Raw genomic sequence first — 15,219 nt, 5'->3', positions numbered from 1 at the left:
ATTCACTCATTTAACTAAACTTCATAATTTTTATTTGGAATCTGACCAATTTCATTCAGTTCCTGCATAGAAAGTCTCAGGCAGCTTTCCTTTTTTTTTTTTTTTTTTTAATGTTTATTTTAACTTATTTTGAGAGAGTGAGAGCACAGGGGAGGGGCAGAGAGAGGGGGTGAGAGAATCCCAAGCAGGCTCTGCTCTCTCAATGCAGAGCCCAATGCAGGGCTCAAAACCACACAAACCATGAGATCATGACCTGAGCTGAAATCAAAAGTTGACACTTACCTGACTGAGCCACCCAGGTGCCCCACAACTTTTCTTATTTAAAATTTTTTTTTTTTAAGAGACAGAGCATGAGTGGGGGAGGGGCAGGGGCAGGGACACAATATGAAGCAGGCTGTAGGCTCTGAGCTGTCAGCACAGAGCTGGACACAGGGTTAGAACTCAGGAACTGCGGGATGATGACCTGAGCCGAAGTTGGACGCTTAACTGATTGAGCCGCCCAGGCGCCCCTCAACTTTACTTTTTAACATTTATTTTAACAAGTTAATAAAACAAGTTTCTTTTCTAGTTTGCCAAGAGTCCATCTAACTTCAGCAGCAGTGATTGTCAGGACGAAGAGGGACGAAAAGGAAATAAACTTTACTACAATTTTCCATGGGGAAAGGAGCCAATCGAGACCCTGTGGAATCTAGGAGACCATGAACTTTTAAACATGTGTCCTGGAAATGAGTCTCAATTACACGTATGTTTTATATTAAGCTCCTATATATTTTTTACCCAGGTTCTCTAACTGATCTTTTTTTTTTAAGTTTATTGATTTATTTTGAGACAGAGACAGAATGCAAGCAGGGAAGGGGCAGAGAGGGAGGGAAAGAGAGAGAATCCCAAGCAGGCTCCGCACTGTCAGCACAGAGCCCGATGTGGGGCTGGAACTAACAAACCATGAGATCATGACCTGAGCCAAAATCAAGAGTCAGCCAACTTAACAATGAGCCACCTAGGCACCCCTAACTGATCGCTTCTGAAACCATTTGAGAATAAATTGTAGACATGGGGCCCCATGACCTCTTAATACTACAGTATATATGTCTGAAATGCAAGGACACTCACCTACTTAACCACAACACAGCTGTCGAAATCTGGAATGTAATGATAATCTAATTATTACCATCCAATCCACTTAATCCTTCAAATGTTGTCCTAATGATGTCCTTCATAGGTCCAATATCCAATCTAGGATTTCATGTAGTTGTCATGTCTCTTTAGTTTCCTTCAGATGAACAGTTCCTTTTATCTTTGATGACCTTGACATTATTTTTAAAGATTTTATTTTTAAGTAATTGCTACACCCAATGTGGGCTTGAAATTACAGCCAAGAGATTAAGAGTCGCATGCTCTACTGACCGAGCCAGTCAGACGCCCCATGACTTTGACATTTTTGAAGAGTATATGTCTTTGTAGTTACTTTGTAGAATGTCCCTCAATTTGAATTTCTGTCATGTTTCCTTATGATTTATGTGTTTTTGCTAGGAATACCACAGAAATGGTGCTGCCCTCTCAGTGTATCATATCACAAGGCAAATGATAATCAGATTTTTTACTGTGGATGTTAACTTTTATCTCTTGGTTGCGATCGTGCTACCAGGTTTCTCCAATATGAAGTTGACAAATACTTTGTACTTAGTAATTAATGAGCAATCAATATGTCTTTTGTGGGCAGACAGTTTAAGACTATGTCAATAACCTGTTTCTCACTGCATTTTGACCTACCAGTTGGAGCATGTGTTGATGTTTCTTGTGTAAATCAGTGGTTACTATGAGGGTTGCTAAATGGTGTCATTTATTATAATTATTAATTGTATTATTGCTCTATTAGATTTGTTTTTCAACAGTATACTGTGGGGTAAAGTTTTCTCCCCCTTTCTGTAAATATGGACTTACCCATTCCAGTTTCTCTCAGAGGGTTATAATCTGTTACTAGCATCATTTATTTTGATGCTGAAATTGCCCTAGACTTGGCCAGGGTCCTTTTGACATACCTCTATCATTCTCTGAGCGTTTCTTTACTTTTTGTAGCAACAAGTTGTTCCAGGATCATCTTGTTTCTTGGCCTAGCTGTGGAGTCAGCCATTTCTCCAAGGAACCTTAATTCTTATTAGAGGAAAATGTATTTAAAAACTGAGATTTTGCTACAAGATGTACTCCTTGCAAGTGGGTATCATTGCTTCTGGGCCCTTTCTGTGGACCCAGCTAAGAAATATTTGTAGGCGATTCTGTACATACATGTTTACACACTCACCTCTATATTTGTGTCTGTATTTACCTGGTAAAAACTAGGAGTGCACACCAGTTCTTCAAGTTCTAGTCTAGTGTCACAGGGTTTATTCTAGCTTCACCTCTTTCCAAATTTATAATTCTCTTCTCTGACAGTGAGAAACCTGGCTCCCAGTATCTTCAGTTACTGATTTTTCATTTCTTGTATGTAACCAAAGTCCCTACCATTGTTATACAAAGATCAGCCCTGATACATCCCTCTTCCCACCCCATCAGACACTCTAGGTGAGTGTTTGAAGCAGGGTAAGGAACAAGGAAGAAAGACTAAAGAACTTGACTGTAGATATGCTGTTGCCCGCTCCCTTTACAACCCCCATCACTAGGTGCTCTGGTGAGAATATAGAGAAGGAGGATTAGTTAGAAAGCCTGGCTTTGGGCCTCAGTGTCCCCTTCTTTACCAGTCACACTGGCTAGAAGTTGGGCCCTGGATCTCTCCCAGTTGGATACACTAGCCAGCTGACCAAAAACTGAGCCCTGGCCACAGAAGAAAGGTGCTTCATTTACATCCTAAAAGGAGCAAAGTTTTCAAAATTTAAACAGGTGATATAGTTTTCTTAGAGAAGGAACCTTGCCTTTCCATCACACAGGGTTCTTTATAAATGTCTATAATATTTTTCAAGGTACCCATGGATACAAAGTTTTAGAAGCCACATGGATGGATAGAATTGTGGCTGAGCCCTCTTATATGCTGACCCAGTCTTTCATTTAATTTTTTTAAAGTTTATTTATTTTGAGGAGGGGAGGGGCAGAGAGAAAGAGAATCCCAAGCAGACTCTGCATTGTCAGCACAGAGCCTGATATGGGGCTTGATCTATGAGATCATGACCTGAGCAGAAATCAAGGCTGGGATGCTCAACAGACTGAGCCAGCCAGGCACGCCCATGCTGACCCTTTCTTTAAGTTTATTTATTTTGAGAAAGAGAGGGCGGTGGGGGTGGAGAAGGGGCAGAGAAAGAGGGAGCGAGAAAGAATCCCAAGCAGGCTCTGCACTGTCAGCACGGAACCTGACGTGGGGCTTGAACCCACAAACCATGAGATCATGACCTGAGCTGAAACCAAGAGTCAGATGCTTAACCGACTGAGGCACCCAAATGCCTCTATGCTGACCCATTTTTGAGCTGTTGCAGATTTGAATGTTTAGATTTTCTGATTGGCGACAGGAGGAGTTTTTATGTGCTATTTGGTGACTAATAGAGTCTTCTCGTTGTTGAATATTTTCCCATAGCACCAACACCATCACATTTTATTCAGCACTCTTATGAAACCTGGTTAGCATAGTCATAGTTAAATAATCATTATCATAGTTAAAAACCAATCAGTCTTGTGACTAGGAATTTAATTTTTTTAGGTCTTTTTTTTTTTTTTTTTTTTTTTTTTTTTTTAAACGTAATCGCTACACCTAGTACGGGGCTTGAACTCAGATCAAGGGTGGCATGCTCTTCTGACTGAGCCAGCCAGGGCCCCAGTCTTATCACTAGAAATTTGAAGATAATCTCTTTGTTATGGCTATTAGTCTCTTAATTTTTGTTCATTTTTTCACTATCTCCATGAAAAATTTTCCATACTCACCGTTAAATTGTTGCCCTTCCATTTCCATGGTTCTCAAAATTGCTCATCATTAGTTGAACATGTTATAAAATAATAAGTAGAATTTCTGCTATTTAGTATGTTTTTTTGAAAGGCTTCTTGGGCTATTTGGTGTTTGTTTTTAGTAAATTTTACAGTTAACATCTAAGTACATTCTTGGAGGGATTTTTTTTTGAGAATGGTGAAGTAGATTAGCAACGTCTGAAGAACAAAGTGAGTATAGAAAGAAGTTTATTCTGGATGGTATAAGAAATCAGATATTCTAGCTAAGAAGAGTTACCGTTGGATACCTTGGCATCCTTGGATATCCAGTTATCAAAGAATTAGAAAACATTACCTGCATCTGGTTGGCTCAGTCAGTAGAGCATGTGACTCTTGATCTCGGGGTTGTGAGTTTAAGTCCCACGTTGGGTATAGAGATTACTTAAAATCTTTGGGGCATCTGGGTGGCTCAGTTGGTTGAGCGTCTGACTTCAGCTCAGGTCATGATCTGGCAGTTTGTGAGTTCAAGCCCCCTGTCGAGCTCTGTGCTGACAGCTCAGAGCCAGGACCCTGCTTCGGATTCTGTGTTTCCCTCTTTCTCTGCTCCTCCTCGGCTTGCTCTCTGTCTCTCACTCTCTCTCAAAAATAAATAAACTTTAAAAAATAACAATAAAAATAAAATCTTCATTAAAAAAGGAAAACATTAAAGCCTTCCTAATACTTAAACACAATTTAGTCTTTTTTTAATTCAAATGGCACCACAGAAGCTTGCAGTGCCTCAAGAGTTATATTAAGTATCATATCTATAAATGTGTACAAGATGTCAATTAATAGAGTTATAATAGAATCCCAGATTTCAGGAAGTTTACTGCCTTTTGAGAACAAATTTACATTAATCTTTACGGTACCATATGCCATAAAAATGGGTTTAAAATGTCAGTACATATATGTATTAGTGAAAACTATGCTTGATCATGGATAGTAGAAGTTGAGGATTGACAAATTTTTTAAGTATCAGAATTACATGAATGTTCAGATGACAGTGATAACAGTAAAAAAAAGAATGAAGGTAGAACTGTTTATATGCAGAACCTTTTTAATTTTTAGAATTGACATTTTAAAAATTTTGAGATGGTTGTTTATCAGCTTAAAAGGAAGGAAAGAGGGGTACCTGGCTGGCTCAGTTGGTTAAGCGTCCGACTTCAGCTCAGGTCATGATCTCACAGTTCGTTGGTTCAAGGTCCACATTGGGCTCTGTGCTGACAGTTCAGAGCCTGGAGCCTGCTTTGGATTCTGTGTCTCCCTCTCTTTCTGCCCCTCCGCTGCTCATGCTCTGTCTCTCTGTCTCTCAAAAACAAATAAACATTAAAAAATTTTTTTTTAATAAAAGGAAGGAAATAATTGGTCTCTTATCAGTATCTGATTTATATCCTGCATTATGGTATATTTTACATTCTTAATTGTAGCCTTAAAGTAATAACCCCAATGCAGGTTTTCAAAAGATGTTTGCTTCTTATAAGAACTTTACATTTACATAGATTATACTCCAAACCCCTATCCCTAAGTGTACCAATTGTTTTTTTCTCTAAGGGCCCTTCTGAACTTTATTGTAATATTATAATCTGTATTATAACACTCATGTAGGGAGCACTGGAAAAGTAGTGATGTTGGGGTCCCACTCTTGTCCAGGTAGTTGAGAACCTCTGGGAGTGGGGCCCAACACAATACCTTTACATTTTATTCATTTATTTATTTTTAATGGGGTTTGTTTGTTTTTTGTTTTTGTTTTTGTTTTTGAGAGAAAAACAGAACAGAGGAGCTGAAGCAGGCTCTGTGCTGCCAGCAGCAAGCCCTTTTGGGGCTAGAACTCACAAACTGTGAGATCATGACCTCAGCCGAAGTCAGATGTTCAACCGAGTCACCCAGGTGCCCCAAAACCTTTTACATTTTATAATTCAGGGCAGTTTTATGGGGCCCCTGGATGGCTCAGTTTTGAGCCCCACATTGGGCTCTGTGCTGACAGCTTAGAGCCTGGAGCCTGCTTCAGATTCTGTGTCTCCCCCCGCCCCCCCCCCCCCCCCCCCCCCCCCCCCCCCCCCCCCCCCCCCCCCCCAGCCTGCTGCCCTTGTCCTGCTCATGCTCTGTTTCTCAAAAATAAATAAACATTAAAAAAAATTTTTTTTTTAAATTCAAGACAGTTCTAATACATAGTCAATTGAGACTTAATGATCTAATCTAAATCCTAATCTCCCTGAAAGCAGGAAATGTGTCATAACCATCTTTGTGGGTCCAGTGACTAGTATAGGCCTGGCCCAGAGTAGATTCTTAAATGAATTTGTAAGTTTGTGTTCTGATTCTCTAAGTCTATAGTTTTAAGAGATAGCTCTGCTAAATGATACTTTATTTTTGTTCTACTTTTCTATGAAGGGCCGAGATGGACGAAAAAATGTGGTTCCTTACGTTTTATCTGTTAGTGGAAATCTAGACCGAGGCATGCTGGCTTATCTCTACGATTCTTTCCAGCTAACAGAGAGCTCCTTTACAAGAAAGAAGAATCTTCATAGAAAGGTGCTTTTAATATTTCAGAGATAAACTTGGGAAACTAGAAGCATATGTTTTTTTCACTCATGTTATTAGTATACTTGGTTTCTAACACAAACTGTGAATAATAAATTTCTTTTAGTGCAAGTTATTTTACTGTTTTTCAGATTTTTAGAATCTGGCCACAGGAATAATAAGCAGGTTCTCACAGAATAGAACAAGGCATTCCTATTGGGTAATCCCAGAGGCATTTCTGTTTGATCCTGGCAGACAGGGAGACAGAAATCTCTGATTCTTAGCTCCTGAGCCTTTCCCTCAGGTGGCTTCCATTTGTATCAGAGTGTTAAGTAGGATTATGTCACACTAGTAAGACTTGTGGTATTGACCTTACTGCTTCTAGTCCCCAAGTGGCTATTGAGTAGATCATAAGAGCTAGCTATGGGCCTGGATAAAGGACATTTTTCAGGGCTCAAAATCAAGAGAGAGGAGGAAAGAAAGTAAATGACTAATGGAGCAAGATTTTGGAAGAAACATGAGGAGTCAAGGCAGGATCAAGAACACAAGTGGGAGGGATTGGTCTTGAAAAGGAATTATTTGAAAAAGCAGGGAGGAGAGAAATGATTATATAGATAGAAATAGGCTACCAGGGCTGGTTAGCCTTTGAAGGAAGTTTTCCTCATACCCTCTATTTTCTTAGGGAATTAGAAGGCAGGATTATTAACTTAAACTGGGGAGGAGTACAGTTTAATTGGCAAGAATTTAGAGTATTCATATCCCCCTTGAATGCAAAAGGGAGCTGCCCCAAATCAATTTCAACATGTTGGGTACTCAGCTGGGACTGGAAACTGAATTTGTCCTACCACGCTGCAGAGCTAAGTGGTTTATTACACAGTGTTCATTTAGCCTGATAGGCCCCTAAAGTTGGATTATAGAATTAATTGTTCAGGGGCTGGGATTTATAGGATGTATAGCAAACAAGGGGGATCCGTTCTTTCTCTCATATCCCACATCCAAACCGTCAGCAAAAACCATCGGACTCTGTCTTCAAAATATATCCTGTGTCTGACCATTTCTTACCACCAACTGCTTCCACTCTGATTTAAGCCACCACCATCCCCTCCCTCTGGCACTGAATGACCCTTTTCAAAGGTACGTGTTACTTTGCCCGGCTGCTCAGAATATTCCACTAAACTCCTCCGCTCACTCAGATGAAAAGGCAAAGCCTCCCAAGTGTTTCACAAAACCCTTCCCTTTTGACCTCACACGCCTGCTCCAGCAGCACAGACCTCCTTGCTGTTCCTGGGACATGCAGGTCACGCTTCCATTTGGCTGGGATGCGCCTCCTCCAGGACCCACTTGCACCTCTCAAGTCTGCCCCAGTGTCACCTCAGAGAGAAGAACTTCTCTTACTACCTTATTTAAAATTGCAGCGGTGCCTGGGTGGCTCAGTCAGTTAAGCACCCGACCTTTGATTCTGGCTCAGGTCGTGATCTCCCACGTCACAGTTCGTGAGTTTGAGCCCCATGTTGGGCTCTCTGCTCATGACGTGGAGCCGGCTTGGGATTCTGTCCCCCTCTCTCTCTGCCCCTTCTCCGGTCATGTGCGTGCACCCTCGCAAAAAAAAAATAAAGTTAAACTAAAAAAAATTGCAAACAGCCTCTCCAAACCACCACTCACCAGCACTTCCTGTCTCCTCCCATACCACCTTCAAATATATGATTTACTTGTTTATTATCTGTCTATCCCCTCCATGAGGGGCAGGGAGTTTTGTCCCCAGTACGTAGAACTGTTTCTGGCACTAAGTAGCTGTTCAATATTTGTTGAGTGGATGGATGAATAAGAAAAGTGGTAAGTTTTGGCAAAAGAAGAGTCCAAACAATAAGCCACATGGCTCTGGCTGGGTAGGGAAGGCAGTGATGCCTGGAAGGGGCATTTTGATTGAGGGAAAATAGAGTTGTCAGAAAATGGGAGAGTAGCAAGTGAGCTTATTTCTGCAGAACATTTAAGTGGGGAAGTCAATGAGCACCTGGATATAGCCAGCTAAGTACATCATTACATGATTTTTTTCTGACCTCAGCTAGCTTCCGTTTTCATACAAGATTTTACTGTTTAAGAAGCTCTATGTTTGTTAGTGCTTGTGTTATGTTTAAACAAGGTGTGCTGTCCTTTCCCCCCCCCCTCTTTAAATTGCTTTTAGGTACTTAAACTTCACCCTTGTTTAGCCCCTGTTAAGGTTGCTTTGGATGTGGGAAGAGGCCCAACAGTGGAATTAAGACAGGTGGGTTAAATGAGTTTTAATGTCATGATTTTAATTATTACCATTATTTCAAACAAATGGGTAGCTTGCCATTTAAAATTTTTGATTTGATTTTTTAAATTAATATTTTTTTATTTGAGAGAGAGAGAGAGGAAGTGGGGTAGAGGGGCAGTGGGAGACAGAGAATTCCAAGCCCTGGGGATAGATACCATGACCCTGGGATCGTGACCTAAACTGAAATCCAGAATTGGACACTCAGCTGACTGAGCCACCCAGGCATCCCTCATTGGCTTCTTAAAAAATTTAATTAAATGGCTATGGATAAATTCTATGGTTAATTATAGATAATTGGAACTATAGTATATAAAAGAAGCTGCATACAGTTCAGTGGATTTTACTGTTAAGTCATGCTTAGTGATAGTTGCATTTTTTAAATGAGTGTGCATAGTTTTGGTAATCCAAATATTTGTACAGATGTCTAGTGAGTTATTTCTTGCCTACTTACAATTTTAACGTAACACTTTTGATACCTGTTGATATAAACACAAGTTCTAGATCTGTAATCTTGTTTTGGTTTCTCTAATCTATCTAGCCTAATGAAATACTCTTGAGAAAAGCCAGGAGGGTGGTTTTAGTTTCTTTTGAGACCCCCCCTTTACAGTGATGCTGGGTCCTGGGTGACTCAGACCCATCTAGCAACTGAGTGAGGACCCTAGCAAGATTCACCCAGCTTTTTTCTTCAGGGTCCTGTGGAGAGGTCTTGGGGGGAGGGGCAGGTAGTGCACACAGAGGAAAGGAAGGTAATGGTTTAACTTCCACTTTTCCCCCTGGGGTCATGGCGGACTCCCCAGCACCCTTGTAGGTAGAAGTTCCTTGGGGTTTTTTGCTTGAAGGACAAAAAAGAACTCTGCTCCTTAAATATTTGTCATTGTAATTGCAGGCCTTGTTTTGTTTTGGTTTTCTTTACGTGTAAGAATATAATAGTATTGTGTCCCGTGGGTGTTTTTAATTTACCAAAAGGGAGCATGTTGTATATCTTACTCTGTTTCTAACTTTTTTCCCTCAGCAGTATGACAGAAGTTTCTGGGCTATGCAAGGGTTTTTTGCCGGTTATATACATGAAGATGGGATTACTGGATAAAATGGATATGAATCCTTAATTTCACTATGTCAGTGAGATTGTCTCCATATCGGCTGCATGGTGTATTTGTATTCTCACTCATGGTGTGGGGATTGTCATTATCCCATGTCTTCAGCACCTAATCATGCTTAGAGCCATTTCTCTTCTACCTTCCAAAAGAGCAAAAATTTTTTAAGTTTATATATAGCGGGGGGTGGGGGGCAGAGAGAGAGGGAGAGAGAGAATCCCAAGCAGGCTCTGCACTGTCAGCACAGAGCCTGATGTGGGGACTGATGCCACGAACCACGAGATCATGACCTGAGCCAAAATCAAGAGTCGAACATCCAACCTAATGAGCCAGCCAGGTGCCCCAAAAGAGCAAATTGTTTGCTGTCAACCACTAACCTGTTAAAATCCACAATTATGTTTACCTTTCTCTGTTAACTTCTTACTTCGATTTATTAATATTTATATTCTCACCTATCCCCAAAATATCAAGTACCTTAACACCCACCTACTTAGTTACGGTCTTTCCCTCGGAACTTGTTAGAAATGCAGATTCTTGGTCTTCGCGGCAGAGCTGCTGAATCAGAAACTCTGGTGATGCAACATGTGTTTGACAAACCCTCCAGGGGATTCTAATGCTAGCTGAAGTTTGAGAAACAGTACTGTTGCTCAGGCACTCCCTCCACATTCCCCAGTCTGCGATGGTCAACCTCCCCACCAGGGACATTTGTTGTTGTCTAGAGAGAGTTTTGGTTGTCACTTGTGGGGAGAGGAGTGCTAGAGGTATCTCGTGGAGGCCAGGGATGCTGCTAAGTATCCTGCGTCAGCATTCAGAGGGGGAGAAACCCTTCTCCAGATTGTTAAGGATGTTTAAAGTTTTTGCTCTGTTTTGCTTCACCATTGCTTGTTAAGAAAACTGTTTATTATGTAAATTATGTAATATTACCCCTTACTACTTCTGTATTTCCAGTCAGGCTTTTGTGTACAGCGTCCCACCAAAATCAGTCATTCTGTCCTGGAAACGTTTTCTTTAGTTGGCTTCAGGAACACTGTTGTCCCCGTTTTCATCATGTTCGTCTGACTACTTCTCCCTTGTTTCCTCTCTGCCTGACATGGTTGTACAACCCTGGGGCTCAGTGCCCTGCTCTCAGATGAGTTCACAGCACAGCGCTTTGGACTGTTTTTTCTCCAACAGAATCTGCTTTGGTTTGGTTTTGTTAGTGTTTTGAATGATAACGATGATGACAAAAATTCTTGTATTTGGTATAAAATTTTCTCTCTGAGAATATTTGCATTTAGTATTCAGCTTTGCAGTGCTTAATTTCTTCATTTCCAGAGGAAGTATGCAGCTTATAAGTATATAGTATGTGAATTGTGAACACTATTATCACATAACTAAAAGAATTTATGCCCATTTTAAACACTGGAAAAGGTGATTAGTGGTTTCATGAAAACAGGGTAATCATCCTAGTTACTTTTACTTCCTTCATATTTGAATTTTATGTATTTTTTCTCAGGTTTGTCAAGGACTATTTAGTGAATTACTAGAAAATGGTATTTCTGTGTGGCCTGGTTATTTGGAAACTGTGCACTCCTCACTGGAACAACTTTATTCAAAGTAAGAATTGTCTTTTTTTTTTTTTTTTCCCAACATTTATTTATTTTTGAGAGAGTGAGAGAAAGAGAGAGAGAAACAGAGCGTGAGCAGGGGAGGGGCAGAGAGAGAGGGAAACACAGAATCTGAAGCAGGCTTCAGGCTCTGAGCTGTCAGCACGAGGCCAACATGGGGCTCAGACTCATAAACTGCTAGATCATGACCAGAGCCAAAGTTGCACGCTTAACCAACTGAGCCACCCATGCACCCCAAGAATTGTTTGTGTTCAGAGTTTTTGATCCTGTGATGTTTCTTTATGAGTAACAGAAATCTCTTCTAAATATCCTTCTAAATATCTATCTATTTATATCTACATAAAATTATTCCTAACTCTCCCATTTACAGAACCATGTGCCCCTAGTTAATTGCTATAGCAGGAACAGTATTCATCAGGTATATCTGAGCACATACTATGTGCAGCTTTAAGACTTAATGTCATGGACTATGTGTACCCGAGTTTATCATTTTATCAAGGATACATTTATGTGTATTAGACACATTTATTGAATTAGGACTGAGGGAACATGAGTGGAGTGCCTTTTCCTTGCTTGTGTTGTGGTTCATTCTGAGGCTGAGTGGAAGATAATTCCATCCCAGACAAAGGACAGAGGACTAGTTTCAGTGATCAGCACCTCTGTTCACCCAGTTGATCCAGACACATTCCTGGATTTATCGTCCTTAACTCTTTCCTCTTCCTTACTTTTCACCTCCAGTTCATCACTACATGCCAGCCTGCTTCCTGAATAGTATCTTGGACCCATCTCTCGATCCTTAGTACACTGCCCAAGTTAAAGTCAACAGTGTCTTCTGGCTGGTTCTTGCAGTAGTCTCCTGATCTTTTTTTTTTTTTTTTTTTTTTAATTTTTTTATGTTTATTTTTTGAGAGAGAGAGCATGAGTTGGGGAGGGGCAGAGAGAGAGGGAGACACAGAATCCAAAGCAGGCTCTAGGCTCTGAGCTATTGGCACAGAGCCTGACACAGGGCTTGAACTCACAAACCACAAGATCATGACCTGAGCTCAAGTCGGACCCTTAACTCAGGCGCCCCTCCTGATTGATCTTCTGTCTCTAGTCTTACCCCCTGCTATTTCATTAACTTCTCTTTTTCAAATAATCCATTCTTCCCTCCTTTGGGTTTATTTTGTTATCTTAATAACTTTTTGTGTTGACTGTCTTTTGGGTGAAAAGTTGGGAAGCTTTATGTTTTTCTCTTCAGTTCTCTAGCAACTTATTAAAATACGCCTTTCAGATGATGTCAGAGGAAAAACAGGTTTCTATAGATAAAGCAAGTAATGGTTTCACTGTATGTAAAACTGAAAGGTGCCGCTTGAACCTGCCAGTCCTGTGAGTTCTAAAATCTTATCCTTTGTGTCATTAGAGGATAATTGAGTATTATCAAGTTACAGTTGTTTTTGAATGGTAAAGCCCAAGAGCTTTTTAATGGAACATTTATTAAGCACACTTACTATATTTTGGGCACTTTGATAACAGCAATAAACAAGACAGAAAAGATTCCTGTTCTTATGAAGCCTATATTGGAGTGGGACAAAGTAGACAGTAAACAAGTAAATAGATAAATAGGATAATTGCTGATGGAATTCTAGAAAGAAAACAATGAGGTAGTCTAACTGGGTAAGCAGAAAGAAGGCCAGTGCGAATATATTCAGTTATTGCTGAACTAGAAACTATAAGTTAGCATACTAAGTTCTGTATTAAGCAAGCATGGTTTGGGTATAATGTATTGTACTCAAGATCTTTGTTACAGTAGTATCATAAGAGAATTTAGTCTAAAGTAATTTTTCTTGAATTGTATCCAAGTACCAGAAGGCTATAGTTATTCTGAGGTTCCTCCATAATTTCACCCCAGATGATGTGTTGAGGTACCAGTGTTTATTTCTCAAATTTTAGTTTTTTATGACTTTCCATCTATTACAATAATTCAGAGAAACTTTATGAAAAGTTTACTTTGAATACAATTTGGAAACTTTGAAAAAGTTTTTTGGTCTACCTTTCAAGCCCTGCCTTTGAGTTTTGTGACTCTGTAAAGTGACTGGGTTCTAAAGTAATTAAAGCTGGTAGTATGGCGAATTTACAATTTAATTTGTGCTCATGTGTTTTGTTTGACTACTTTTTCCCTCAGATATGATGAAATGAGTATTCTCTTCACAGTTTTGATTACTGAAGCTACTTTGGAGAATGGGTTAATACATCTGAGAAGTAGAGACACCACGATGAAGGAAATGATGCATATATCCAAAGTAAAAGACTTTTTAATCAAGTATATATCATCAGCTAAGAATGTATAGATTTTAATATTTATATAATAAATATTCTTCCTTCCTAATTTGATTGTCTTCTATTAACTTAGATTTGTTTTTAGCACCTTTACACTTATGAAGTAGACATTTTCAGTGCTTTTTGAAAATTCAGGTTTTATTCCTTATATATCTTGATGTATTCCATTCTATCAGAAATATGTTCAGCTACAAGAAACAAAAATCCCACTATATTGGGTGCCCCTAGTTGGCTCAGCTGGAAGAGCATGTGACTCTCAAATCTCAGGATTGTGAGTTGAAGACCTACAATGGGTGTAGAGATTCCTTGAAAATCAAATCTTAAAAAAAAAAATCCAACATATTGGATTAAGCAAATTGTAGTTTGTTTTTCTCGTAACAAGAAGTCCAAGGGGTGGACTGTCCAGAGCTAGTATAATTATTTCAATTATACTTAGGGACCCAGGCTCTTGATATCTTTCTATTCTACCATCTTTAGTATTTTGGTTTTTATTTTTGTACTTGCTGCTACATGCTCATAAGGTGACTCCTGTCTAGGCTTCTTGTCCACATTCCAGTTAGGAAGAAAGTCAAGGAAACAAGAGCTAAGCAGCCAAAACTCTTTCCTTTTTTTTTTCAAAAATTTTTTTTAATGTTTATTTATTTTTGAGACAGAGCATGAACGGGGGAGGGTCAGAGAGAGGGAGACACAGAATCAGAAGCAGGCTCCAGGCTCCAAGCTGTCAGCACAGAGCCCGATGCAGGGCTCGAACTCACAGACCGTGAGATCGTGACCTGAGCCAAGGTCGGATGCTCAACCGACAGCCACCCAGGTGCCCCAACTCTTTCCTTTTTACTTGGGAAAGTAAAAGCTTTTCCAGGCATCCCAATTAGAAGACTTATTTACATTTCATTGGTCAGAACTGGGTCACCTGGTCACTCGTAGGCCAGTCACTGTCTGAGGGGATGAGAATATCATGATTAAGTTGTATCAAACACAGTTTATTCTTTGGGGCTTTAGTAGTATCTTCTCTCTGAAATGGGTTCTACTATCAGGAAAGAAGGAGTCTTTCTAGAATCTGCCACATGTATATTGTCAAATACTGAAGGTTAACGTAAAACTAAACTTTCAAAAATTAGCACATTTATTTTTAAAACGCAAAATAAAATGTTAGATGGCATAATCTAGTGTTACAGTGTATTTTGTGTCTGCTTCTCATAGATAAAAGAAATCTTTAGACTTTTGTGTGCTGATTATGTTTGTGTTAATTATGCTGTCATTACTCGCTTGGCAAAAATTCCAAATATATGGACAACAGTGTAATTGACTCCAAATACTATGGCCCAGCACCAGCAACCATCAGCCTGTGAACATCTTGCTTTCTCCCCCTAACACCACCTTTCCATTCCAGTTTGAAGCAGATTATGGGTATCATTTCGTCTGTAAGGATTTCAGTTAAGTATCT

General features: G+C 39.8%; 1 protein-coding gene across 7 annotated transcripts in view; it reads left to right on the top strand.

Annotated features, from left to right (window-relative positions):
* POLG2 (DNA polymerase gamma 2, accessory subunit) overlaps positions 1–15,219 on the top strand; it is a 40,872-nt gene that overhangs the window by 7,756 nt on the left and 17,897 nt on the right. For 3 of the 7 annotated variants that reach the window (XR_006211346.1, XR_006211347.1, XM_042967211.1), the window contains exons 4-8: positions 569–742; positions 6,331–6,471; positions 8,642–8,722; positions 11,345–11,445; positions 13,621–13,738. Coding sequence is in view for 5 of the 7 variants with exons in the window: in XM_042967211.1 (XP_042823145.1) it covers positions 569–742; positions 6,331–6,471; positions 8,642–8,722; positions 11,345–11,445; positions 13,621–13,738 (615 nt within the window). In the remaining 2 variants the exon portion in view is untranslated. Of the gene's footprint in view, positions 1–568; positions 743–6,330; positions 6,472–8,641; positions 8,723–11,344; positions 11,446–13,620; positions 13,830–15,219 lie in introns of those variants that run through there. The other 4 variants (XM_007088286.3, XM_007088283.3, XM_007088284.3 and 1 more) reach the window with 4 other exon arrangements.

The sequence above is a fragment of the Panthera tigris genome, chromosome E1, assembly GCF_018350195.1.
Source record: "Panthera tigris isolate Pti1 chromosome E1, P.tigris_Pti1_mat1.1, whole genome shotgun sequence".
NCBI lineage: Eukaryota > Metazoa > Chordata > Mammalia > Carnivora > Felidae > Panthera > Panthera tigris.
Note: the sequence above shows the minus strand (reverse complement) of the source record. Positions and strands in the feature narration are given on the sequence as shown.